The 27988-nt window shown below is 40.4% G+C and overlaps 2 protein-coding genes across 4 annotated transcripts in view; one reads left to right on the plus strand and one right to left on the minus strand.

Moving 5' to 3' along the window:
- Positions 1-27972, plus strand: LOC117811548 (serine/threonine-protein kinase VRK1-like). Of its 3 annotated transcripts, none has more exons than XM_034681896.1 (14): positions 1-211; positions 1737-1878; positions 3064-3119; positions 3780-3849; positions 4680-4767; positions 6299-6407; positions 6660-6752; positions 7000-7132; positions 16547-16667; positions 18485-18543; positions 21093-21271; positions 23298-23447; positions 26647-26841; positions 27111-27972. In XM_034681896.1, the coding sequence occupies exons 2-14, from the start codon at positions 1752-1754 to the stop codon at positions 27477-27479; spliced, it is 1749 nt and encodes a 582-aa protein (XP_034537787.1). In that variant the 5' UTR covers positions 1-211; positions 1737-1751; the 3' UTR covers positions 27480-27972. The 3 variants fall into 3 exon arrangements, with proteins under 3 accessions (XP_034537787.1, XP_034537786.1, XP_034537789.1); XM_034681895.1 differs by having other exon boundaries at positions 2-214; XM_034681898.1 differs by lacking the exon at positions 1-211 and adding an exon at positions 329-441.
- fancl (FA complementation group L) overlaps positions 26996-27988 on the minus strand; it is a 44281-nt gene continuing 43288 nt past the window's right edge. The window contains exon 14 of the mRNA XM_034681899.1: positions 26996-27540. Within this exon, the coding sequence (XP_034537790.1) occupies positions 27505-27540 (36 nt within the window). The 3' untranslated portion in view covers positions 26996-27504. The remainder of the gene's footprint in view (positions 27541-27988) is intronic.

The raw sequence follows: 27988 nt of genomic DNA on the forward strand, positions 1-27988 counted from the left end.
AGCGGCTTAGCGGGAGGGGCAAGTTTCAGGAAGTGATGTGGTTTTGTTTTCGTTTCGCACCGGGTTATTGAGGAACTTACTTGAATCAGTGACTAACTTTACCATTAGATATTACCGCAATAAAGAAGCAGTTCTTCGACATGTTACTACACTTAAAGCTCAACTGACAACGAGCGGCTTTGATTCCCTTCGGAGGTTGGTGAAAAAACAACAAGTAAGTGGTTTGATATCAAATCAGCAGCTTCTTTCAAGTTATTTGCTGAAGTGTTTGTGTTTGTACTTAATTAAAAACGTTTATAACTTCACATTATCATTATTGAATAACCAACGTCTGCTTGTTTAACGGTTTTCGGTTGTTTTACGTGTTAAACTATCAGACTCACCAGACATTAATTTAACCTCCTTTATCAGCATCTCTGAAATCGAAATAAACGACATCAGGTAACATGTTATCTTTGTTATGGTGCTTTAAACGTGAAAGTGTTTTAAAGATATGTGTGTAGTCATTAGGACAGACTCTGAACATCTGATTGACTGTATGTGCTGTGATTTTATACATCAAATCAATTCAATTCAATCAGCATTATTAACATGAATTTAACAGTGACAATACCTTGTAATAATAATACCTTTATTTACTTCTACCTACATTTTTAGTCTAGCTTTTAACTGAGTTTTATTCTTATAATAGTTTTCTTTCACCTTACTTTATTTATTTATTATCTAGTTCACATTTTAGTCACTTTTTAAGTATAGGATCTTAGTTTCTTTTACTGTTTATATATTTTAGTGTTTTTTCTATATCTTATTGATTTATGTTATTTTGGTGAGTTTAATTTCCTGTGTTGGGTTTTAACATCATATTTTACCTCCAGTGTTTCCTCATTAATATATCATGACAGCGTTTCCCCGGTTCGTTCAGCAAATTCTTTAAAAAAATGTTATTTATTTTTTTATTATTATTATTATTATTATTATTATTATTATTATTATTATTATTATTATTTTTCAGGCAGGTTGTTCCAGAGTCAAGGGGCTCTGATTGAAAAAGTTGTTCTCCTTTATATTGAAGCCTAGACTTTGGACGTTCCCACCAAGGATCTAAGGCTGCAGGTTGGCTCATGGTGTGTTAAAAGTTCTGAAATATAGCTTGGAGCCAGATCAGTACATGCCTATGTTACCCAAACATCCAGTTACAGTACACCTTATATAATAGTGTAAGCAACAATCGATAATCGATGTTACTTCTAAGAAGTAACCACACATATACAAGGACATAGTACAATATTTATAGATAAACAAACAAACAAACAACACAAAACAGTTGTAACTTGTTGATTTAATTTGTGCCAATGAAATAGTGATCAGTGTTACGTGAGATTATTCAGTGATTTACTCAAACTGTATACATTTTCAGAGCTGGAGGCCATGATTCTAAAAATACTAACAAGAAAACTGCTTCAAACATTTTTTTAAACCTAGAATGAGTCTAGAATATTTATTTTCACTTTCTTAAATGAAATAATCCTTGGTGCGAGGAGGTGTAACTGTGTCTGTACCTGTTTGGTGTTGCGTGGGTTAATGGTGCCTGTGGCAACAGGTGTATTAGAGGACAGTGATGTAATGAACCAGTCAGACCAGGCTGTTTGAAGTTTGCTACACTATAATTATGTTGTATTCACTTTCACATTTAAAACAAAAATCTCACCAATATATTTTCTGCCACTTTACAACAGTTTGTGACAGTTGCCATGGCACCCAGAAAGACAGCGTTACCCAAACCGCTCCCAGAGGGCTTCATCCTGACTGACACCGAGAAGAAGAAATGGAGGCTCGGGAAAATCCTCGGCCAAGGTGGCTTTGGACTCATCTACCTGGGTAAGGAAACCTTTTGTTTTAGGACGCACCCACCAAACCACACACATGAACACACACATCAACACACACACACACACACACACACACACACACACACACACACACACACACACACACACACACACACACACACACACACACACACACACACACACACACACCCTTCAAATGTAAATTGTGTTTCATGCATGCTGACTTGAAGTAAAACATTCTTGTCTTCTTGTCTGCCAAAAAAACACAAAACTTTATTTGTACTCACACAGAACAAAACTTTTGCAGGAGACTGCGTGCAGATGGAGAAAGCCACATTTTTTCTTTCAGTTCTTCTTTAGGCTAACATTAAAATAATAATAATAAAAACCCATAAATTATATAATAATAATAATAATAATAATAATAATAATAATAATAATAATAATAATAATAACAATAATAATTAAAAAAAAATAAAAAACAAACAATTACCATAATTTATTATAAAATAATAATAATAATAATAATAATAATAATAATAATAATAATAATAATAATACAATAAAAATAATAATACAATAAAAATGATAAAATAAAATGAATAGAAAACTAAAAAAATTACCATAAGAAGTTGGAGTTATTGAGGTTATTTTACCACGAGTGGGCAGAGGCGGTAACTGTTATATCATGCTGCGTGTATGAAACAGGAAGAGCAACATGTAACAGCATGAATTAAAACTACTGAGGTTAATGAAGAAGAATCATTTGCAAGACAAGAACAGTGAAGAGGTCTGCACACCCATATAACATTAATATTAATGCAAACTCATCGTAGTGAAGGTCTCTATTGCTTCATCTGTTACTTCGATGAGTGTAAATAAATATGACAACTTAAGCTCAACTTAAATCAAAAGCCATTGAGAAGACATGGGTTATATATGAATAGGTGGACTTTAAGGTACTACTTGGGGGCAGCCATTGTGAACCTTCAACCTCCTTGATTATTAAGTTAAAATCAAAGAACAACTGATTGGTCGACCTGCGTGCTCTAACTGGAGTATAAAATACAAGACATCAATGAGATAAAGAGGCACCATTCTTTTAAAAACCTCAAAACCTTGAACACAAACACTTAAGGTGAAACATGATGTGATATATCCTTATAGCCTGCCTTTGTCTCATCTGTCCACACTCTCTCCTGTTGTCTCAAAGCCTCTCAGGACGTGGACAGACCCGTCGCAGAAGACACAGACTTTGTCATTAAAGTGGTGAGTACATTTCTGCTGCTGTCAGTCTGACGCTCTATCTGTGTAAGGTGGATTCCGCTTGAAGTTTCCCCACATGTGGTGTTCCCCTGCCCTTCCGCGTAGGCACATGGAAGGGCAGGGAGCTCCCAGAGCAGAGACATACCGCCATAAAATATTACTCTATTTAATTGTGCACAACCAATGTGAACACCTAACATGGTACACATGGTGATTGTGGACATGCCAAACACTGAGCTGTAACAAACAGCTGTGTTATTGTTCTGTGAAGGGTCACACAGATAGATTGGTATAGCGGGTTATTCCCTTCCTGCATGTTGTAGCACCCAATGGGAGGCGCTGTTTAAGAGCAGCCTTTGTTTCATTGTGGGGTTAGTCTGTCGAGACATTGCTGCTGTCCAAGTGTCCTGTTTTCTATTGTTTTCCACCATTTCACTGCATGGTAATCTAAACACATGCCCATATTCTGGGTTTGCTCAGTCTCCTGCGTCTACCTCCTTATATGGTCTTGACCACACCAGTTTTAGTCGCACTAATGAGATGATGCTTCATTTTTCTCAAATGCTAAGATATTTCTGCCAGATGTGTTTTATTTCTGTCCAGCCAGGTGCTTCTTTAACCGCTGATACTGAAGTTTTGAATAATGAATGCTTGTATGTGCAGGAGTACCAGGAGAACGGCCCCCTGTTCTCGGAGCTCAAGTTCTACCAGAGGGCAGCCAAACCAGAGAGCAGTGAGTAGCACCGCCCGTCCAGCGCCACGGCAGCTCGCTGGAGCACGAGTGTGTTTGACTGATGAAGTGGCCGCAGACACAGAGGCTTAGCTGCCTGCCGCACTGTAATTAATAATAAGCCAAAGCAAACATGCACCTCGGTGGCAGTTAGCCCCCCTCTCCGCGCTTGTCTGAGCTCTCCAACGCCTTCGTTTGGAGAGGAAGCCACTCACACGTAATGATGGCCGGGCCTCCGCTGAGCCCCTGACCACCTGCCAGCCTGGTTGAGCGCCAGTCAGGCCAGCCGCCATAAAGCCCCGAGCCAGGCCTACTGCTTTGTCTGGAGCCTCTGTGTGTGTGTGTGTGTGTGTGTGTGTGTGTGTGTGTGTGTGTGTGTGTGTGTGTGTGTGTGTGTGTATGTGTGTGTGTGTGTTTTCACCCTCAGTACTGAAAGATTGATATTTGCATGTATGCTTTAATACACTTACAAGGACAAAGTGGAACTCTGGACCAACATTTTGCTTCTTTCTTCCACAGATTTAAGGACTTTTGTTCAGAACTGTTTTAATGGAGTTACTGTTGGGGGGAGTTCAAGGTTACAGAACCATCAGACTCTCATCAAAAGTTTTCATAGTGGCCAACCATGCCTTAAAACTTATTTTATTTCAGCACCATCAAGTGGTCCAGAGGTTTCCACTTGCTCAATACAGCCCATTGTAACTTTGAGTTTTAATGTAGTTGGTAGTTTGACTCCAGTCATTCAGCCTATTCATACTGCCAATGTACGAGTTAGAAAATGAGGATGTGCACACTCAACTTGACTTAATATTAAGTTTTTTTCTTTGTAACAGTGCAGCAGTGGAAAGAAAGCAGGAAGCTGGACTTCCTGGGGATCCCGACATACTGGGGATCAGGGCTTGCAGAGTGTAACAGCCTCAGGTAATGATGGTCAGACCTGGTTGGAGGTATTTCTTGCAATCTAATGTGTGTAAGATTTATGGAGACAATCTGAGAACTAATGTGGACATAACAGTTCAGTTTAAGCTAGCAGTATTAGCATTGTTCGACAATTGCTCGTTTTCAAACAGAACTTTTTTTATTGTTCAATGAAAATAATGTATTTCTTTGTGATAGCATCCTAGCAGATAATACTTAACATACATTTTCTACCTGAAATGTTGAGCTTTCTGGCATTCTCCCTCAATCCAGCTGCCTCTCTGTTTGGGAATAATGTGAAGACAAAGCATATAAAACTCGCTTAGCACTTAAAAAGTGGTATTCAAACAAAAGCTCAAATGTTGCTCATCTGAGTTGTTACAACCAAATTCCATCGGATCCGGGTCCGGTCCGTCTCTGATCTGTCATGGTACAGAGTTGATAGGTTTCTTTTCTAGTCAGTGTGTTAACTTCAACTGTATCTGCTCCGTTGCGTTCCAGCTGTGTCTCTGAACCGGCAGGTTGGAGTCCTCCGGATCAGACAGCAAGACTTCTATTTTTGCCGGATGTCTGATCATGACGCATCAATCTCAACAGAGCAGATTGAGCAGGACAGGAAGTCAGGCACCAAAGCAAAATTAAAACATCCGGTTCATTTTAGGAATAAAACACTGACAAAAGGCTGATTTCAGAGGCCGATAAAGACAACATGGATGAGGAGAGGAGTCGGATAATCCTTAATTAAGTAATTACCGCGGGAAAACCTCAGTCATATGACTCCAGCTGTTCGGTGGTCCAGCTCTGTACTGCATTCTGTAGATGCAACCAGTGAGTGTTGACGGACGAGTGAGCACAGAACTAGACTACAGTAGATCACAGACGGACTGGACACAGATCTGGTGGAAGTCCCAGGTTATGAACCCTGCTATAACAGGGCCTCTGAACTGCCGTTGCCACTGCTGCACTGCACAAGTACTGCTCTCATACTTACAGCCACACCACCTCTCTAGAGTCAACGTTCCTGATCTGACTTTTGCGTTTAAGATGATATCTCATCAATCCTCAAATTTCTGCATGTAGAATAGATATGCAAAGACGGGTGCTGTCAGAGCTTTGACAACAAATGCAAAAAATTTCCTGCTGCAATTAACATTTCAAGTCATTACAAAGGAAGGTTTTCTGACAGAGCTGATTTTGTTGCCAAAGCTAACTTACATCACATTCAGTTAAGAGTCACAACACTTTGTAGTGTAAGAACTGTTCACCTTTTTACACTTTATTAGAAGCTTATGACTGAGTCAGTGCTGGATATAGTTTGATCAAGATGAGCCCTTTTCTCCACTTTTCATAAACTCTGTACGAATTGGTATGTTGGATTATTTTAAATAATACAAAGTCATTGCAATATTTAAATCCCTGTGACTTTTAGCAAAACATTTTTTTTAAATTCCATAATAACATTTATTGTAAGGTCATTTTATTTGTAGTACTCTCAGGCCCAGATGTGATTCAGAAGTGGCTTTCTCTCGTGCAGGTATCGCTTCATGGCCATGGACCGCCTGGGCAGTGACCTTCAGAAAGTGTGTGAGAAAAACAGTGGTCGTCTGAAGAAGGCTACTGTGCTGCAACTCGGCCAAGGCCTGGTGAGATCAGCCTCAGAATAATAGGATGACTCTTTGGGTTTATTCTCTGAACTGCTGGAGCAGGAGCTCCTTACAGCTGCTTTCAGCAACAATCAATGAGCATAACAACAGGGTCAGAGAGCACTCTAACTGATAATGACCTCTTTGAAACATGATGTCAACAGAACAGACCTCTGACTTTGACCCCCGTCTCCACATTCTGCTCATCATAATCATCTCTTCTGTTTATGTGCTCTGTTGTGTTTGTTCCAGGTGTCTGTTCTGGAGTATATTCATGAACACGAGTACGTCCATGCAGACATTAAAGCTGCCAACCTCATGCTCGGTTACAGAGACCCTGAACAGGTTAGTCCACCGCTGACCTCTGCCTTTAAAAGCTTCATGTGCACAGGAGTGAAGTCTGCTCTATTCTATAGCATACACTTACACAATATGAATGCAGGCTCTGCCTCCTCGTGCTTCTTAGTTATCAGTTATAATCAGGACAATGATGCTAAGAAGACAAGATACATTCACTCTACTTTTAGAGTGGCCTTGTGATATGTACAAAGGAGTTTATTTATGCCTGTGTGTGTCCTGTTGTGTGCTGTAGGTTTACCTGGCAGACTATGGGCTGTCCTATAGATACTGTCCTGATGGAGACCACAAAGAATACAAGGAAAATCCCAAGAAGGGCCACAATGGAACAATCGAGTACACCAGCCTGGATGCCCACAAAGGCCTTTGTAAGCCCTCTAAAATGTTTTACAATTTTTAACATATAACACAAGTCACAAAAGAGTTTTGTATCTGTTTTGTATCTTTAAAATAGAACTGGTGCTTTTTGTTTCTGGGAGCTCCAGATCTAAGACTACAGAGATCACCTCGCTCAGGGTAGCAAAAGTGGCCTAGAGTGCAAACATAGACTGTATAAATAATCGTCTTAGTATCCGTGACGTCACCCATCTGTTTTTGAAGCACTGTTTTGAAGCCAAACATGTTTATTTCTACTGTAAAGATCAGCGGAAGACACAGACTTTGTGATCAAGTGGACACTTTGGAAACTGCTGTTTTTAACACTTCCGCATTGGCTTCAATTCTCACTGCTAAAAGTTGCAGCTTGGTTACAGCCCATTAAAACAGACTTTCAGGATAATAGGAATAGGTGTGAGCCCGACTAAGGATTTGCTTAGTCGAATCTGATCCATCAGATTTTGCCCATAGTCGACGAATAGTCGAATGTTTGTTGTTTTTCCTTATTGACCCAAAGTCTGCATGATGGTGACCGCATGATAATATTACGCATAACCCTTTACAATTAACAGACTCGTAGCTTAAAGTAAAAGGGACAACAGAATATTATAAGTATAAAACTTAGATTTTTTAAATCTATATTGCAAAAACAACGAGGTGATGAAGGAGAGAAAACTCAAATAAGGCCACCATCCGTTAAACATGGAACAACGCGCCGTTATAGAATAAGGAATCAGGAGATATTTAAACAGTGTTCACACAGTGGAGAGCAGCGCTGGGGAGGGTAGTTTGTCCAACTTAAGGCTAAACATTTGTATAATGTTCATAATCAAACCTGAACCAGCTAAAGGGTTTTCAAATACCTTAACAGAACCTTTTAAAACAGTCTTTCATCGCGTCTTTGTCCACTTGAGTCTTTTCAAATTGTACGCGAGGAAACCCATCGTGTTTACGGCCAGAAGTGCACTCCTTGCTTTGTTGACTGTAAATCCTGTCTTTGAGAATATCCTCTCTGATGGTGTGGAGGTGGATGGGATGCTGTGGATTGTTTTTGAGGCTTTGCGCAGCTTTGGGTATCCCTCCTCGTTCGTTTGGCCCCGTACAGTTTTTGTGTGGTCCGGTTATCCTTGATCTCACAGCCCTCTTCATGAAGCTGCTCCTCATCTTTATTACTATTTTTTTTAGGATCAACTGAAGTTTTATTTCCTGACATTTTGAGCTGCTATGAACGTAGAAAGATTTAAAGGCCCGCTGAGGTACGTCTGCTCCACAGCTCCCACTAAATGGGAGAGTCCACCTTTAATCACCAGGGGAGATTTAATTACCACTTTGAGGAGATTTAACACTGCAAGAGCTGTTCTCAGAATTACATTAAATAAGTTTATATTTTTATAAAAATAGGCTAAATGAGACACTATTTTTACAGGAGACAGGAAAATAATGTAAAATTAGACATTGAGCACCCCCATGGTTTGAATGGAATGATCCACGTTTCATATGCAAATATTCGACTATGAGATTGGCAGTCGACTAAGGCTCGTTAGAACGAATCGTCGAATATTCGACTATTTGGGGTCACCCCTAAATAGGAATAAGCATAAAAACGTAACCGTAATCCTTTAGATGCTTTGATTGCTCTTTTACTGTCCAGATGATCTGCTGAGGTCAGATGGTCATCACTGACTGAAGGCTAACTGAATGTTTACATAATGCTTACACTACAGTGTGTGTTTTTGTCACTGCTGTCACAGCTTCATTATGTGGTCTTATTAACATAACATGTAGTTACAGATGTTTCCTTCTGCACTTTAGAACTGAAACACTGAAAATAACTTGATCATGAGCAGGTTTTGAGTTTAGAGTAGGTCACCATGTTGATCTTTGAAACTTCTTGACGTGTAAAACTCTGATTTAGACTCAGCAGACCTGGCTTACCCCCTTCTCCCACTTTGTGGTTCAACCTTTGGGTCATTTTGGATTTGTGAGAGGTGACTGAAAGACAGCAAAAAAAGCACATACGACCATCAAAACAGAGATGCTGTCTGATTTTCCTCAGATTAAATATCTTACTTCTGTTTTTGGCTAGAATTTGTGGCAGGCTGAAAATGGGTATATCTTTACAGTATGTATTTAGACCATGCAATAAGCTGTGTCCTTTCAGTTTGCAGTCTTAGTTAGTCAATACATGTAAAATAGTCCCTCTGCCCCGCCACCCTCGGCCTCCCTCGGCTGATATTGGGAACACATTAACTGGCAAATTGCCTACATGCTCCCTCTCTTCATTGACCATCGATTCTCTATCCACGGCCCCTGCTGAATTCTCCGGTACCGTCTCTGTTTAACAATTCCCTAATTAGCTGAAGTCATAACCTGCATCGTGTATTCATCCCCCATTAATTAAGAGCTTTGATGTTTGGTTAGAGTGCGGCCCGAGCCACAGATAACCTCTATGAGCTCCACGCAGGCCAACTCCACTCCTCTGCGGTTCGATATTGTGAGTTAGCATGGCTCAGACTGCCTAATCGCCAGGGTAGTGTTTCTATCAACACGGTCGATGAGTAAAAGAGGGGCAGAAAATGTCCCTGTCAGCAATATCCATGAGATGAAAGTCAATTCTAAAATGATTAAGAAAGGGGAAGAGAAGACTGAGAGAACACACCTTTTCACTATTTTACATGGAAAAATGTTCTCTCATATGAACCATGACAGAGATCATCACTGTTTCTTCTTCTCTTTATTACATCCATCCTTCAATGAACTGAACACACCTCCAGATTTGAGATGAAAAGATCTGCATGTTGTCATTTTAAACTGAAAACCACAAATAAAAAGCCTTCAGGGTGAAACAGGACCCCTTTGTTTCACATTAGGGTTTTGTCTCACCCTGAAGGGATTCTATTTTGCATAATGACCCACTCATTATACATCATCCATTACTTATGTTTTAAATGATCATGCAGAGGTTTTTAAGCTGTCTGGATTTAAGGCTGTCTATTTGTTAGGCTGCAGAATTTATTGTCCAGGACAATGAAAACACAAAGAACGCGTTTTAGTCTGGGCCCAGCAGAGGTAGAATAATCTGCTCGAGGAAATTAGGATGGCTAATTCTGTGCTCTCGTTTGAGTCATTTCTTAAAGGTGACATATCACGCTTTTTTCATCAATATATATTGGTCTAAGAGGTCCCCAAAACATGTCTTTAAAGTTTATGCTCAAAAAAACACTTTGAAATCAGATTTTGGCATGCCTGAAAAGCCCTCTTCTTCAGCCCTCCTCAGAACAGTCTGTTTTCCCTCTGACCACGCCCCCTCAGGAAGTGGATGTGGCCTCCACTCTCCAGCACGTTGATCTAATGTTTACATGTTGCTGAATATACACTCTGCTCACAGACCGCGTTACTTCAACCCTCTGAATTTGATCCAGAATCTGATCCTGACGGAGAGGCGCCTGCAGCAGGACCTTTCTGAAGGATTGGTCATAGATTTAGTGTTTCTTGTTGTTTTATTTGTCAGTATGTAGACGTGTGTCTTGGTACACAGCTACGAACATGTAGCTATGTGGCTATGCTAACTAGCGCTAGCACTTTTCCATGAAAAATAAAAATCATCCACTAGATCTTCAAATCTGCAGACGTGGGGAGTAAAACCGACCTCAGCCAGAAAGGCAGCAGGACCTTTCTGAAAGATTAGTCACAGATTCTTTGTTTCTTGTTGTTTTATTTGTCAGTATTTCGATGTGTGTCTTGGTACACAGCTACAGCTACGACATGTAGCTATGTGGCTATGCTAACTAGCGCTAGCACTTTTCCATGACAAATAAAAATCATCCACTAGATCTTCAAATCTGCAGACGTGGGGAGTAAAAACGACCTTTGTGTTTATTAAGACAGCCAACTACTAGCATGCCTCCCTTCTAAGCTCCTTGTTAGCACACATGTGTGCAGGTACTGAAAACGAAGGAGGGGTTGAGTTGTATTTTATACAGTCTATGGGCTGAACAAGCTCCGAGCTCTGACTCCGTGACAGACCGGATATTATTGTGACGTAACAAAAACACGGAAGTCTGAAACGGCTCGTTTCACACATTTACAGAAAGGTGTAGAAATCAGAACAGGGGCAGAATGGATTTTTTTCATTCTCGGGGGGTTTGTAGACATGCCAGGGACACATATTTCAGGTAGAGAACCATTAAAAAGTCGATTTTGCATGATATGTCACCTTTAAAACTTATTATCATCTCCTATATTCGTCTTTCCAACTCCAACACGGTCTCAGCAGTGTGTCTAACATGAGTCTGGTCCTGCTGGAGGTTTCTGCCTGTTAAAGGAAGTGTGTCCTTGCCACTGTAACTTGCTAAATGCTGCAAAGTGCTCTGCTCATGGTGGATTAAGATGAGATCAGACTGAGTCCTGTCTGTAAAATGGGACTGGATCTGATCCTGTCTTAATGATGGGTCTTAGATAATAATTTAACATAGAGTGCGGTCTAGACCTGCTCTGTTTCTCTCTGATCCGTTATTACAGTATTATCTCATAAACAGTATGTAAGAAAGAAAATATTAATAGAAGAAGGAATATAAGATATAAATACTAATTAAAATATAGATAAGATAAAATGAAATAATTATAAAGTTTATACAGAAGCACAGAATATTTAGCATTATAGAAATACTTTGAATTATAAACACGTTTTAATGCAGATTTTGAAAAGTGCTCTTTAAATAAAGATTATTATAGTTGTTAATGTTATTATAATAATGATTATTATTATTAAATTAGATTAGATTAAATTAGATTAAGTATTTGTCAGGTTTTGAGCGTCGAGCTTCCATGTATCTATTGACAAAGAGCTTATTCTACGATGATAAGGAAAGCACAGCATTGTGTAACTCACCATGAAGCAACTAATCTGAATGAAAAGTTTTGAAATGAAAGGGCTCCCACTTTCCCTTTTGATTATGTCTCAGGTGACCTACAGTTATTGTATGACTTTGCTGACTGTCATATATTCTAATTGTCGGCTGTCTTAATCCCAGTTTGTCTTGCGCAATGTGCCGCACCTTCCACATCTTGAGGTGTGGTTTTCAGGAAGAAAAAAAAGCTTTTGAACTAGTTTTCTTTTCCTTAAGATTCGTTAGAGAGAGGACGGTGGATTGAGTCTGAAATCAGGAAGAGAGAGAGTGTGGGAAAGAGGCTAAGATTTGATGACAGCAGTGACACAACCATGAGGCGACCAACGCCCTGTGAACTAGGTTTTCTGATTATGGAGTTTAATTGTCCTTCAGATTTGATGTTTATTCATTAAGACTCTAAACTTTGAGATCATTCTGATATCATGGATGCATTTAAATTGTTTTGAGCAAAACTTCATTAGGCCTTAAACATGAGCGTGAAAACAGACGAGTGTATTTTCTTCTGTGCACGGAGGGTATGACAGAGGACGAGACCCTAATCTGCCCTCCGCTGACCTGATGGCACCAATCCCCGCAAAGATGTTGTCAGGTTGCCATGGTGAGGTTTGGTGAATGCAGCTGCCGCCTGGCAGGCCTTTGAACCCCAAGCTAAACGGTGTAATTACCGCCATTCGGTGGGCGTCCGGCAGACAGAAGACCGTCTCCAAACGACAAGACTGTGAAGCACAAGGGTTAAGAGTGTGACACTGCAGCATGCTTTAGGGAATCTGAATAACAATAGGAGATAATTAACAACAACACCACCGCTGCCTAACCTCCCTGTCTAAAGCATGTGGAGAACATGTGCGCCGTGTGCGTGTTTGTATGTATGTGTGTTTTTCAAGGAACCTCCCAATGAGAGCTGTTTAAGTGTGTGTGCGTGTGTGTGTGGTGTGTATGTGTGTGTGTGCGCGCGCACATGAATATCTCTCTTTTGTCTCTCTCACATGAGGGCAAAACACATTAAACAGAGAGGAGCAGACACACCAAACACTATCATGAGCTCAGATAAGGTGCCCAGAGCACACACAGAGGGCAGCAGTGCTTAATGTAGTTGTTGATCTTTTTAATTGTTAATCTATTACGCTGCTCTGGGAGTTGCAACACTTTTTCCAGCGTCAGTATCGCATTTATTTTTCATCTTTGTTCTCCTCTAACAGGCTCTCAGTAGATGTGAAGAGTTGTGTAATTACTTACAACAATAAGAAGGCACACTTTAAAGCTGAGTGAACACACACATCCCTCCCTCCCACAAGGCAAATGGACCTTTCATTCATTAACAGAGCTGCTGGATGTAACAGACAATGATGTGTTTGGAGAGTATCTGTATCTGCTGATGTGTTTTCACTTTAGGTTTTCACCTGTTCAAAAGTGGCTTTACATGCAGAGGATATCAGTGAGCAAGGTCAAAGTGAGGATAATGAAATAACACCCTGTTCACTATACACTATGCTGCGTATTGTACAGCTACTTTCTGATTAAACCAATACATTTCACACCGAATATAAGTTGGATATGATTTTATCAATATTAAAATATGGTGTTCCTTAAAATTAGCTAACTTAGCTGTTACAACTTACATTATATTGAACATTTCCACTGATGATGAAGTCAAACAAGGTGAACATGGCCACATGAATCAGTGCAGCACTCCATTAAGGTTTCGAGCTCCTTTCCTTTTGCATTTATTGCTCCTAAAAGCTCCTGTGGGGATCTTTTATTTTGTTGATTTTGGCGCCCCCTGTGGCCGAAAGCGTAACCCTTCTCTCTTTGCGGATTTTGTACCCCCCCCACCCTCAGTGTTTCAATAACAATATAGAAATAATCAATCTTGTAACTAATGGGCTCGTTCTAATTTTTTCATAAATATATATATAAAAAGACATTCAAAATATTTTACATTATTTTTAATGTATAAGTAATTGTATTATTATTATTTTAAACATACATTTATCTTATTTATTTAAGCTTTTATTTATTAGCCTATTAGTCCTAGTTCTTACCCATTGTGTTGTATTGAATAACTGAGTGGTGGATGTATGAAACACAGTTTTGCTTTTATGTGAACTTAAAAATGACAAATCAAGGAATTCTGAATTTTTTTGGAACCAGATAAAAAATCCTTATAGAAGCTTTAAGCACCAATATGCTCTGTTGAGTGTTTACTTCATGAGCCACCTTTGATTCAGTAGATTTCCCTGTCGAACAGTTTTTGAGTTACTTTTTGCCCTCAGTAGATAGGCTGAAGAGAGTCAGGAAATGCGGGGTGTATAGAGCGGGGAACTACATGCATTAAAGTATGGCGGGAGTTGAACCAGTAACAGCTGCGAGAAGACCTGTAGCCTCTATATATGGGGCACATTCTTGAACTGCTAGGCCCATTGGCCGCCCCACTTCTGCATTTTCTCTTTTCCTGGTTTTCCCACTGTAAACAAAACACAGTCTATCAACTGGACTTCTTACTGCGGATTGATATGATTACAGTGATTGCACCAGATTCAGTTATTAATGACACAGCCCTAGCTTTTCTTCATAGCAACAGTCAGCTATTGAGAAATAGCAGACTGTTGCTATGCAATGTTGCTCTGAGATGACCAATCAGAATCAAATACTTAACACAGAGGCGTTATGAACGTACAGTAAATAATGGCTTTCAATCTGTATTCTCAATTTTGAAAAAGTTGCCTGAACCCTTCTATGAAATATCCTAATAACTTCATAATTAAACAACACCGACATGCATAAAGAACAGTAATCAGTCCCTTCAAACCTCTTCCTACACGATGTCATCCTCCTCTCTAAACTTCTCTCCCATTCCAACCATCCTCATTGATCCTTTATCCTCTCGTCTGGGTCGAATCAAACCTCAAGTTTTTTATTCAGACAAAACACTCTACATCTATTTCTTCTCCGTTCCTCTGTCCTTAAGTCTCTACTCTGGTTGGTACTTATATTTTATAGACTTAAAAATGTGTCCCCCTGTAATCAGATTACAGCCTATCCATTCCATGTAATCTGGTCCCGTGTGGCAGTGACCATGCATCCTCTTTAGACTGATCAATGCGTGCTGCGGCTCAGGGAGGAGATTTCTCCTCTCTGATGGAGCCGGTCAATAGGTATTTTTTCTCCGGAGACGTGTGGCGACCGTTACAGTATTGAGCCTCTAGAACTCCTCGGGCTCGACCCCTCTGGATTGACTTGGTCGACAAGTATTGATAGACCTCACACATTAAAGTAGACCCTGCAATCAAACACACTCCCAATAAGATGCAAACACACTCTGAACTTGTGCTTGTAGAAAACTTAGAGCAGGGGAAGTCAACCTGACAAACATGACACTTCTTATTTATTTGAGTATTACTGTGTCTTTGTTTTGTAATTTAACATTTCATGAAATCCCTTAAGTGGCCTTCAATATGATTTGCGTAAAAGCCATAACGGATCTCTTAGTGATACAACATTTCTAAGGTTCTTTTCTGTTAAAGATGAACAGTCTTTTTAAATAGTGCCCTTTAGAAACCTGGCTGTGTTAAATACTTCTGATTAATCTTAAACCCTTGACAATGGTTATTAACTCTGAATGTCGAAGGCAAAGCTAGCAGCAACTTCACACACACATCAAATCAATCCGTGGAAATTAGTTATTGCACACGTTGTGTAAAGTTTATGATTTCACCTCTTCCAATCTGACATAAGATTGGTAGTTAATGGCTGACCAGACACCAGCAGAGAAAAGAAGACGAGAAGTTAGTAGTGGAGTAGTGACGGTTCAAAAATTAGCAAGTGATGTTAAAATACACAAAGAGCTGCAGAGTGAAAGAAACGCAGACCAAATTGAAGAAAAACATGAAGCATGGAAAAACCACAACATCATATGGGCATTGACTGAGTTGAAACACTGATTGAGTGAGAAGAAAAACGCCAACAGACTATAAAAGTTAGGAGGAAGGAGCTGCTGTTATTTTATGCATCTGTTCAGAAGGCCAATGGAAAATGATGGTGCTCAGACTTTACCCTGAATGAAAATGTTGAAAATGAAGCTATATAAATAAATCAATTTCTGGATCAATCATCTTTTGGACTGTCCCATTGACAGGTGACATGTAAGAAGTTTATCTGGGCTGCAGGGGATTTGATTTATGTGCACTTTGTGCTTCAAAAATCTGCTTTAGGTTACCACTGTGTACTTACGTCCAGCCTTGACTGTGATTTTGAACATAGTTTCTTTGTGATGATAGTGAAACTTTTGTCCTACTTTAAAACAATTGTCAAGTCTTTAAAGACTTTTCTAGTGATTAGAAAAACAAAAACCTTTCCTCTGGAAGAACAAATTACAAACACCCAAAAATGATGTGATGGATGTTTAAAAGACTAATGGATAAAAACAACAAGCAGTTGGTGAAATCATGTTAAATGTATGTTTCTTTCTGACCACCTCGTCCTTCCATCTTTTTGTAGCTCCTTCGAGACGAGGTGACTTCCAGATTTTAGGCTTCTGTCTTCTTCACTGGTTGTGTGGATCTCTGCCATGGGACAATGTCCTCAAGAACCCAGCGCAGGTCCAAGAGGCAAAGACCAGGTACGATTTCACTTCTGCATTTTTCACAGCAGAGACTCAACTGAACAAACTGTTCATCCCATTAATCCCTAAAAGGAGTGGCTGTTATTTCCTAACAGACTTTTTTTTGGGGAGCCTGTCATAACGTGTCCTAACAACATGCAAATGTCAGATATCGCATTGCATCAGGTTGCATTATGTAGCAGTGGATGTTTGCTTTCCACTCTGCATCCCTGAAATAAACACTTCAGTACTGTCTATCAACAAAACACTTTACTATCAGCTGTTAGCTGGAGACCAGCTGCAGATGTCCAAGATGAAAGAGTGATTGCAATCTTTCTATATTTACATTCTAAAAACAAAAATTTCACATTGGACAAAATGTTTTCTCTTTTTTCACATTTGTTTTCTCATTGGACAAAAATGTTTCACTTTTTTGTGATTTTTAAGTCATACAAAAAGGTTCACTTTTTTACGATTTTTCCTTCTGATGCGAAATTTTCACTTTTTTTCATAATTTCCGGGTTAGACAAAAAAATTAACTGTCTTAATGACTTTCACGCTGGATCAAAATTTGACTTTTCTCCTGACTTTTTTCCTGACTTTCGCGTTGGGTAAAACAATTACATTTTTCATGAATTTGCATTGGATGACATTTTTTATTAACATTTTTTTTGAATTTCACTAAAGAAGGAACATTTTTACTTTTTCAATGATTATTTGTGTTGCTCAAAATATATATTTTTTTTCATGAATTTTACTTCAGAAGTAACTTTTTCACATTTTTCATGGATTTATCATCAGATTAAAATGTTCACTTTATTAATGTTTTCAACTTTGGATGAAAAATGTTCACCTTTTACCAAGTTTTTCCACAGAGGAATCCAATTTTGTTTTACCTTTTTCATTATTATTCGTTTGAACTTAAAAGTTGTCATTTTTTTTAATGAATTGTGTTTACTACATTTTCATGATTTTAACATCAGAATCAAATTATGAGTTACTTGATGCTTTTTCATGTCAGAAGTAAAATTTTGACTTTTTGAAAATGAATTTTGCATCAGATATAAAATATTGACTTTCTTCATGATTATCGCTTCTGAAGCACAAATTAGACTTTTTCATGAGGAATACATTTTTCACTTTCTTCATGATTTTCGTCCTAAAAACAGGACGGCCCCTAGTGTTAATACAAGGTACTGCAACACTTTGATCACAGATACTGATCAAAATAATGCACCACTATATCTGTTGAGTAAAATAAGCTAACAAGCTCTGTTGAGCTACAGAAGCAAAAGAAAATGAAGAAACAATTTCACTCCCCGACATCCCATCGCATGGTGTTTGATTGGTTTGATGACCAAGTTGATATTTCCACAGAGTAATTAAAAGCCAGGGACTATAATACAATGTAGATCTGAGACGCGGGCGAGCCTTAAATCTGCTGTCTTTGGGCAACTTTACTGCTTTTCAAGAAAAATCTCATTTCAGAGAAGTTTATAGAAAGTAGTGTTTTCTATAAGTGGTTTGTCATATTAACTCTGTAAACATTATATATTTATTAGCTTCTAGAAAACAGAGGTACTCATATCATAAAAAAGGTTATAGTTAATAGATGGTGATTCTATCTTGTGATTGAAATGTTAATTCAGCTGGTCCCAGTGAAGTCCATTTTGTGTTAAAAGCACTTTAATCACACTCACTGTGGAAATTTGTCTTGTCCCATTTTTTTCTCCCTCTGTGTTTTCTCCCCCTCTTTCTCCCCCCTGAACTCCATCTTTCATAACGACTCCGTCCTCTCTTGATCACTGGTTTATCTCCTCTTCCTCCTCTCTCAGGCTGATGGATAATCTGCCAGGCTCAGTCCAGCAGCTGTCAGTGAGCGGAGCCAGCACAGGTAAGCCAAGGACCACAGGGCTCCTTCAGGTTACAGGACGTCATTTACACTTCTTAGGTTAATCTACAACGTTTTGGAAATAAGACGACAAGCCCGTGAAGGAGAGGAGAAGAATCTCTGTGTCTAATCTTCTGCTCTTTTAATAGAGAGCCAGAGGAATGGCCAGAGCCAAAACTAATTTAGATACCAGGCTGACACGCACAGGGCGTAAGGTAATAGCTGTTGAACACTTTTATTCCTGTACGCATGAAAAAAAAGTGTTATTAGAAAGTTTTTTAGTTATAAAGACAAAATAATGTTAAATAATCATAATCCTGCCCTCGCACATCATCAGTCCCTGCTTGAGCTCAAACTCTACTCGCTCCCAGATAGATCGTTCCTGCTCTCATGGTTCAGCCTTAACAACACACCAACTTAATGGATGTCGGCACTTCGCTTTAATTTTAGAGCTCCCCACGCTGGTGGATACAATGTGACGGGGTCTTGTCCACCTCAAACCTGTCCAGTGTTTGTAGGTGTCCCTGTTCTTTCAAGTGTTGCTCTAGTGGATGCATACAGAGTGTGAGCGCAAACAGAGCAAATCTAAGATCAAGCACAAACTTGAATTTTGAGATATTGGGCTATGATGGATAGACCACACCCTAGAAGAAAGATAAGAATTAGCTAGACTATTCCATTCCAGCATCTTGACCGCTTATCCCGTTCGGGTTCCCAGGGGTTGGAGCCTATCCCAGCCGACATTGGGCAGAAGGCAGGGTACACCCTGGACAGGTTGCCAACCTGTCTCGACCAGGGACCATAGACTGTATAAATAATGGACGTAGTATCCGTGATGTCACCCAGCTGTTTCTGAAGCACTGTTCTGAGGCTAATCCTCGGCTGGAGTCATATTGACTCGCTGCCGTCAAGCTATTGTGACTTAAAGAGGCGGAATTTGAGCCTCCTCGCCAACAGCTACAATGTTCCCGCCTGTCAATCAAGTCAGCTGTGCCTCTCACTGGAAGACTTGTAATCTCAATATCTTTGAAATGACCTGGATAGAAAAAATTTCACTCCCCATATAGTGTGTGCCAGTGGAGAAATGAGCGTTCCAGATTAAACTTGTTTTTTGTACCAGTCTGTAAACATGTTTGTTTCTGCTGTAAAGATCGTCTTTTTTGAATTGGTGTGTACGTGGCTTCCGGTACTTCCGGAGCCAGCCTCAATCGGATCCTCAATGAACTGCAGTTTTTAGCACTTCCGCATTGGACTCATATTTTTTAGACCGGAGGTTGCCGCTTGCCTGCGACTCTAACCAGGAACCTTCTTGCTGTGAGGCAACAGCACTACCTAGCCCCTTATCTAGATTAGACTGCATAAAATATAATATGGACATAGTCCCCGTGATGTCATCATAGTTCGTGAAGACGCATTATGAAAGTTAATGGTCGCAATTTTTGAAGTATTGACTCAAGCTAACTTCTGGCTAATCTCAAAACCAGTAATGAAGAGTAGTTGAGGAAAACAACTCCAATGCGCTCACCTGCCAATCAAATCAGCCACACCTCCAATTATGAATAACTGTAACCCTAACTCTGATGTAATCAAAATGTATGAGCTATATTAAAATTCCCCTTCAGTTGTCACAAATGAAGAAATGAAGCACAAAGACCACAAATGTTATTTTGTATCGAGCTGTAAATGTGTTTAATTCTGCTGTAACAATAGGCATCTCAATTTGGTCTCCTCCACTTTTGGAGCCAGCCTCAAGTGGCAGCTTTTTTTTGCAACTCCACATTTTTTCAAATTCAATACCAGAATTTTCCACTCAGTAGAAACATGGTAAAAAAAAATCTGTAGATCACATGGAGATCAAATCTCTACATTGCTGAATCACAGAACTGTCAGCTCTCCTCCACGCTCCCTCCCTCCCTCCCTCAGTTACCTGAGGCTCTTGAATAACTTTGCTCCAGTTAAACAACTGTCCCATTGACATGCCTTTCAAACTTTGTCGTGTTTTATCTCTCCTCTTTATGGAGAGGTCACTCCTGTGTGAGGGCTTAGTGTGTGATGTATAGTTGGGACCGGGTGCTCCTCTGCTGACAAGGCCCGGCTGCCGGCCTCAGATAAGAGCCGGAGAATGCATCAACTGAGTGTGTGTGAGAGAGAGATACAAGTTTCACCGCTGCATGTGTCATACGCGTCGTCTGGCCAGTATGTGATGCATAGCGGCTGACTGTGTATGACACTTCCATACACACACACACACTAAATGCATATCCTCAGCAGTGCCTAATCTGCCCTCTTTGGGAGATACATTGCCAAGTGGTGTATTATCTGGACTGTGAGACCTTCAGGTTCATCCTGTCTTTGCTGCTGCATGACTCAGGTCTGCCAGAAATGTTAAAACTGAGGATGCAGCACAACAGAGCTCAGTGCCTGTCTGAAATAGTCACAGGTAGCGTGATGAACACGGTGTCTGATAACGACTCAAGCAGCTGATTGATGGCTCTACAAAATTCAACATCTCACGTTGACTTAATTGATGTCCACTGTGTTTCTGTCTCCAGATGAGGTGGCCGAATTCCTCTGCTATGTTCACGCTTTGGGCTACCAAGAGAAGCCAGACTACCAGCATCTGAAAATACTGTTGGGCAGAATTGTCAAAAAGAAGCTTGACTTCTCTGCGCCCAGAGGATCAGCAAAAGAGTCCACCACCAAGGAACAAGACCCCCCTACAAAAGAGAAGGTGAGCACACAATGAGTCTGAATCAAGAAGCTACAGGACTCTTGGACTGTAGTGAGACCGAAACTGGAGCAAATGTCACCGTTTGGATTGATTCACTTTCTCCAACCACTCTGTTATCACTGACTCAAGTACAGCTTCTGTAGTCTGGATCCATGGGTGACATTAAACTGCTTTACCCGGAACTAAAAGGTTCTGTGCCCGCGTTATGTGTTTCGACAGCGGGCTGAAGTCCCGGGTAGATTGTGCAAATCAGGCCAGTGATGTATGGAGGAAATAAAAAGTAATTGCACTACACCACCAGACCAGTAGAGGGCAATAAAACAAATACAAATGCCATTCATCACAGATGACACCATAGAAGCAGACGGACAGGCCAGTATCATTATGAGCAACACAACAGTTAGCCTGTTAGCATGGGAGAGACTCAGCTCAGGATCGAGCTACATCGCAGATGGATTCACTGAATCAAGCAGTTTCAACACAGCTTTGAAATCTGTTTCAAAAGCCATGGCAGAGATCGGCTGGTGTTTTGGTTTAAACCGCGACCCTGTTAACTGGAGTCTCTCAGCCGGATGTATCCCTCATAAACGTCTTTAGATGATCATTAAATATTTGATGAGGATATTTTGAGATTTTAATAAAAAACTAAACTAGGATGTATTCCCAGGAACTCCCTCTGTGTTTCAACAGCTGTGTAAACTCCACAAACACTGACACGTTCAGCTGAAGGTCTCCAGTTTACAGGGTCACTTTTAAAACCGTAACACCGGGAGAGACACATTTGCGGTTGGCTGAAAGAAGACTACTGTTACAAGCTGCTAAATCAAGAGAATCACAGCTTCTTCTTTTTGAAAAGTACACACACATACAAAAAAGATAGAACAAATAAAAACAAATGAAAGAAAGAGAAATCAAGTGAATCACAGATGTGTGGGATGTTTAATATGGACGACGGGTGGTATAAAAACACTGCAGGTAATCTACCAATCAGACACGTTCAGCAATGCAGACTCCGCCCACAAAGTCCTGGGACTTTTGTAAAGTACTACTCCCAAAGTAGGGGCTTTTCATGGGGGAGATTAACTACCCCAGAACTAAATTTAGACCCTGGTTCCTCCGGTCGAAAAAGCACATAGTTCAGGGGTAAAATCCCTGGAGTGGAAAAACACCTCAGCTGTCTTCTGATGCATGATGTGTTAATAGGAGGTTGTCTGTTTTATCCACTGCTAAATGAAGGCATTCACCTGTAATTTTAACGCCAAAGACTTCACTTCTTGCATCCCTTCGAACGCTCTCCAGAATTGACCTTCCTGATGAGGTCACAAATCCTGACGACCAAACCTTACATTTAAAAAGAAAGAGTCCGTCAGAGGAGGATGTTCAACATCATTCTTTTATTCAGTGAGCGTCCAACAACTTGAGCGCTGGTCACAATGATTACTGTTTCCTCTGCTGAGTCTCTTAACCCCAGAGTGGAGAAACGTGACAGCAGTGAAGGGGAGGGTTAATCCACCCCTACCCCTCCCACCAAAGCCCCCCAAAGAGCACGTTCACCAGAGGTGGGCAGGTCTGACGCTGGAGGAGGACTGTGATTCTCCTCATTTTGACACAATAAGTTCTTGACCCCTCGGGCCCAGCAAGTGCCCTCTCAATGGCCCAATTTGAAGAAGTTGATGACACACACTTTCACACAGCGCGGGGCGTCTCCAATTATGCTCCTGATTTCCTCTCCTCTCCTTGTGTCATTTCATTTCCATGCTAAAGTGCTGGCCAGTTTGATCCCTAGTTAAACAGAAGTGGCCATTTACCGGAGGTTTAGTGAGGGGAGTAAATGTCAGCTGAGATAAAGGCCATTCAACAGGCACCTCCACTGAATCAGACTAGTGTTGTTTAAAGAAGTGATTACTTTATGAATAATTAAAGCTCTGAGTGAGGCAAAGTTTGGTTAAAGAGAGACTCGTCATAGTCCTTTAAAACATGAAGAGAACTATCTTCAGATCAAAACATCTAAACACTGTCTCAACAGAAAGCAGGACGAGCCAGACGGCCCGCTAAAGCCAAGGCTGCAGCCCCGGAAGAGAAGGAGGAGGAGGAACAAGAGGAGAAGAGGAAGTCTAAACCTGTGCCAGCTCAGTACATAAGAGGACCTCCGCTCCCCAAACCTCAGGCTCCACAGGTAAGCTCAGCACAGCCTCATCTAATTCTATGTCTAGATCTCATCATTTCCTGATCCTTGCTTTCACGTCGGATTTTGCGGTACATCCGAAACAGGTCAAAACTTGGTACTTGAAAAGTGTTCTGTGAGTAGTAAAGGAAGTAAGGAGATAAATAAATGATCTGCACACAAAAAAGGAGCGAGATGAAGCTCTAGTTGTTTCTGGGACCTCCTGGTGTGTGATGTTTGGAGCCCTTCAGATCTCAAGAGTGCATGGTTGTTTTTTTTACTATAAAATAAGAAATATGATCGGACCATTTTTGAAATATGTTGCATTTCGAGAAAGTAGTGGAGATGTTGAGTATGTAGTCAAACTTTCAGTCTTCCTGCCAGGCATTAAAAGATAAATAAATGAATCGGGAAACAGGCGGTTTAACATTTCAGACTGTAGCCTCAAAGTTAAAAATACAAGTTCAACCTTATCATTGACATTTTGATTTCCAACCCTTTCATACATGCATTATTAAATTGAAACCATGTATATACCTTTTTTTGCTCGAACGACATTTAACGCACTTCAATGGAACTAAATAATAAAAATACATTTTATTTAAAGGCGCCTTTCAGAGCAATCAAGGTCACCGTACAGGGTAGAGTTTAAAAAAGAACAATCTAAAAATTAGGCTGATAAAATCTACAAGACATGAGACAGTGTAAATCAGGGGTGTCAAACATGCGGCCCGCGGGCCAAAACCGGCCCGCCAGCGGTTCCAATCCGGCCTGCGGAATAACTTTGCAAAATGAAAGGGTTACATAGAAGACATTAAGACTGCAATTTTTCAATAAAAGTAACTGCGATTTCAGATTTGTCCTCTAGGGGTCGCATTAAATTATACTGTTGACGGAGTGCACCTGAAAGGCACTTTTTTTCCTGGGACTTTTTTCTTAAAGTGAGGAAATAGATTAGGCTACTTGCTGTTTGCATAATCCTAAAGACTTTTTAGAGCACTATAAGATGATCCACTAAATAGTCAACTTTACCTCCTTCATTAATATAATCTATCTTTTCTTTTGCAGTAAACATTACATTCGGTGTCAGGTGAATGGGTAACCTGTGTGTTTGGTGTGTTCGCAGCAGGTTTCAGGACTTAAAGAGTAAAATATTCGGCCCACTATGAGACTCATCATGGCAGAAAATACAAGAGTTTTTGTAGAAAGATAGTTTGTTAAATGTGAACATTTTCAGAATGTGCTTGTACTTTTTTGCACTAAAACAAAGGGAGAATTTAGAGTTGTCATTATTTATAGGTTGTTATGTTGTGATTTTACTGGTCCGGCCCACTTTAGATCAACTTGGGCTGTATGTGGCCCCTGAACTGAAATGAGTTTGACACCCCTGGTGTAAATAATAAACAAAATGAGCAGGATAGGATGCAGTGCAGTGAATTGGTGTAATCAGAGTGAATAAGCTAGTTTAAAAAGAGGTGTTTTGAGATGGGGTTTGAAAATGGAAAGAGAGTCGATGTTACGGATGTCTATTGAAAATGCTGAACTAAACCTAACCTCTGTTGAGCTAGTGTGAGGTAAAGAGGCGGGCTTTGAGCCTCCTCGCCAACAGCTACAGTGTTCCTGTCTGTCAGTCAAGTCAGCTGTGCCTCTCATAATGGAAAACTTATAATAATAATAATAATAATAATAATAATAATAATAATAATAATAATAATAATAATAATACATTTTATTTATAAAAGCGCTTTAAAAGATTCTCCAAGCGCTTTACAGGAAAATAAAATTATACAATAGAAAAGCAAAGTAAAACAGTGCAAAAAAAAAAAAGCAAAGAAGAGCAAGGCAGCAAAAATAAAAACAAAACAAGAAAAAAATCAATCAATTATAGTTTAAAGTGTTTTAAATCCGGATTTGAATTTGTTGAGTGAGGGAGAGAATCTGAGGTGTTGGGGGAGAGAGTTCCAGAGGGTGGGGGCAGCAACAGAGAAGGCCCTGTCCCCCCAGGTTCGGTGCTTGGGTTTGGTGAGAGGGGTGAGGAGGTTGCCGTTGGTGGAGCGGAGGTTGCGGGAGGGATTATATGGCTGCAGAAGGTCGGTGAGCTAGGAGGGAGCTAGATTGTGGAAGGCTTTGTAGGTGATGAGTAGGATCTTGTACTGAATCCTTGAGGGGATGGGAAGCCAATGGAGGTTCTGGAGGACTGGGGTGATGTGGTCTCTGGAGCGGGAGTGAGTGAGGAGGCGTGCAGCTGAGTTTTGTATGTATTGTAATTTGTTGAGGAGGGTGTTGGGTGTACCGTAGAGGATGCTATTGCAATAATCGAGTCTTGAGGTGATGAAGGCGTGGATGAGAGTTTCAGCTGCAGTGAAGGAAAGGGAGGGGCGGAGACGGGCGATGTTTTTGAGGTGGAAGAAAGCGTTTTTTGAAATATTGTTAATGTGTTGTTGAAAGTTGAGTGACTGATCAAAAATGATACCAAGGTTACGGATGTGGGTGGATGCTGAAACAGTGGATTTATCAATAGTGAGTGAGAAGTCTGGGCAGGTGGAAGTGAGGGATTTTGGGCCTATGATAAGAATTTCGGATTTATTACAATTGAGTTTGAGAAAGTTTGTTTGCATCCAGGAGTTTATTTCAGTGAGGCAGTTTGTGAGGGTGGTGTGGGAAGCAGCGGTGATGGATGTGGTTGAAATGTAAAGCTGTATGTTTATATCCTTGAAATTACCATGTTATGAAAAAATTCACCCCCCGTACAGTGTGTGCGGATCGAGATATGAGCTATCCAGACCAAATTCGTCTTTTGCACCAGGCTGTAAACATGTTTATTTCTGCTGTAAAGATCCTCTTTATTTGAATTTGTGTGTATGTGGTTTCCGGCACTTCTGGAGCCAGCCTCAAGTGGACACTCGAGGAACTGCAGATTTTAAAACTTCCACATTGGCTTCAATTCTCACTGCTGGAGGTTGCAGCTTGCTTGATACCAGGCTTTAATCATAGAGTTCATACATCAGACCCTTCATGTTGTAGTGCTCCAACAGAATGATCCTGTACCTGTTGCGACAGGGGGTGGAGTCCATTATTAAAGTACATCAGTAGAGTTTAGTTCAGTGTGTGTAATCTCAGATACACTTAAGGTCACATTCTGCATTCAATCAAACTACATCATTAAGTTAAACATGATAAGTCAATAACAACCTGCTGTCTCTGTTCACAGAAGGAAGATGGAGCTTCAGCTTCTGTCAGCAGATCACGGAGAACAAAGAAGGAACCTCCAGTAACACATGAAGCATATTACATTGATGAAGAAGAGGAGGAGGAGGAGGAGGAAGAGGAGAGGGGCAGACCCAGACCCATTCCTGCATGCTATGTGAGAGGGCCTCCGATAGGCCCGAGAGGCCAGCCCAAACAGGTGTGAAGCCAAGATACCAAAGCTGCACGGCTCGTCTGCTGCATTTAAGTGTTAATCATCGCTCTGGTGTTCGGTTTGAACTCACTTTAGATTTAATCTTTCATCAATTCAAGTATTTCTTTTTATTTAGACACGATGAAGATACACGAAAGTGTCAGTTTAATCTTTAACACAACTTTATTTATGTTCAGTTCTTCACATACAGTTCAGAACACATGTCATTAGTATCACTTTTAAGAAGCAAACACATATATTACCCTCTTTGACAGAACACTAAATCCAAACGGAGCTGCTGTAAAACAGAAGACCTCACTGTGACCTCAGGGCGACAAGTCCGCCCACTAAGGAGGAACCACACCCCGACTGACTGTGAAGTGAAGGAGACACACATGGACCCCTGGGACAGGTTTGATGAGAGGCTGCTGCAACACAGAGAGGACCTCAGGTACCAGCAGTGGTTGGAAAGCGAGCAGAGAGACTGTCACCGAGAACGGGAAGAGTCTGCTCTTCAAGGTCCAAAACAGGAAGCAGGTCCAAAACAGGGGAGGGGGATGTTTAGCTGGTTAGCCTATGTGGGCGCTGTCCTCTTCCTGGGCGCTGTTCTTGGAGTTTGCCAAAGTGCATTTAATGCCTTTTGAATAAGGAGGAAGGCAGGGAGGCGTTTCAGGACTTCTGGGCTGACATCTTCACAGTGATGGGCTGAAAGAAGAAAGATCATCTTTGAATCTGTTAGCAAGGAGAAAGTCTGATCTGCTTTTGTTACGTCTAAAGTACTGAGCCCCTAAAATGACATACATGTAGTGTCTTTATCTCACTTTAATAGGCTACAGTTTTGTAAATTCAGCTAACTCAGAAAGCCTGAGTTTGTTGAACTCACATTGTTGTACAAACCCCTGAATGGTTAATATTATCTGTATTAGTTTGTGACTTGTTGTTTAAACAGGTAACCTTGGGTCAAACCAAACACACGACCAAACAGCCTCTGGTCAGTGAGGCTGTTCAACAGCACCTCATGTGTTCTGTACTGTAAAATGTTTTAGACTAAGTGAGGTGGTATTTAAGAAAGCGAATAAAAGGGGTGTGTCTCTTTTTAAAATAAAGATCTTAACTTTGCAAAAAAACTCTGTTTGTGGATTCTTTCTTTAAC

The sequence above is a fragment of the Notolabrus celidotus genome, chromosome 4 (genome assembly GCF_009762535.1).
Source record: "Notolabrus celidotus isolate fNotCel1 chromosome 4, fNotCel1.pri, whole genome shotgun sequence".
Taxonomy (NCBI): domain Eukaryota; kingdom Metazoa; phylum Chordata; class Actinopteri; order Labriformes; family Labridae; genus Notolabrus; species Notolabrus celidotus.

Excerpts from the sequence above, each read along its gene's own strand:
- LOC117811548 (XM_034681896.1), top strand. The coding sequence starts at position 1,752 with ATGGCACCCAGAAAGACAGCGTTACCCAAACCGCTCCCAGAGGGCTTC. Across the intron at positions 1,879-3,063 it reads CTTTGGACTCATCTACCTGG|CCTCTCAGGACGTGGACAGA; the intron begins GTAAGGAAACCT and ends GTTGTCTCAAAG. Across the intron at positions 16,668-18,484 it reads GTCCAAGAGGCAAAGACCAG|GCTGATGGATAATCTGCCAG; the intron begins GTACGATTTCAC and ends CTCCTCTCTCAG.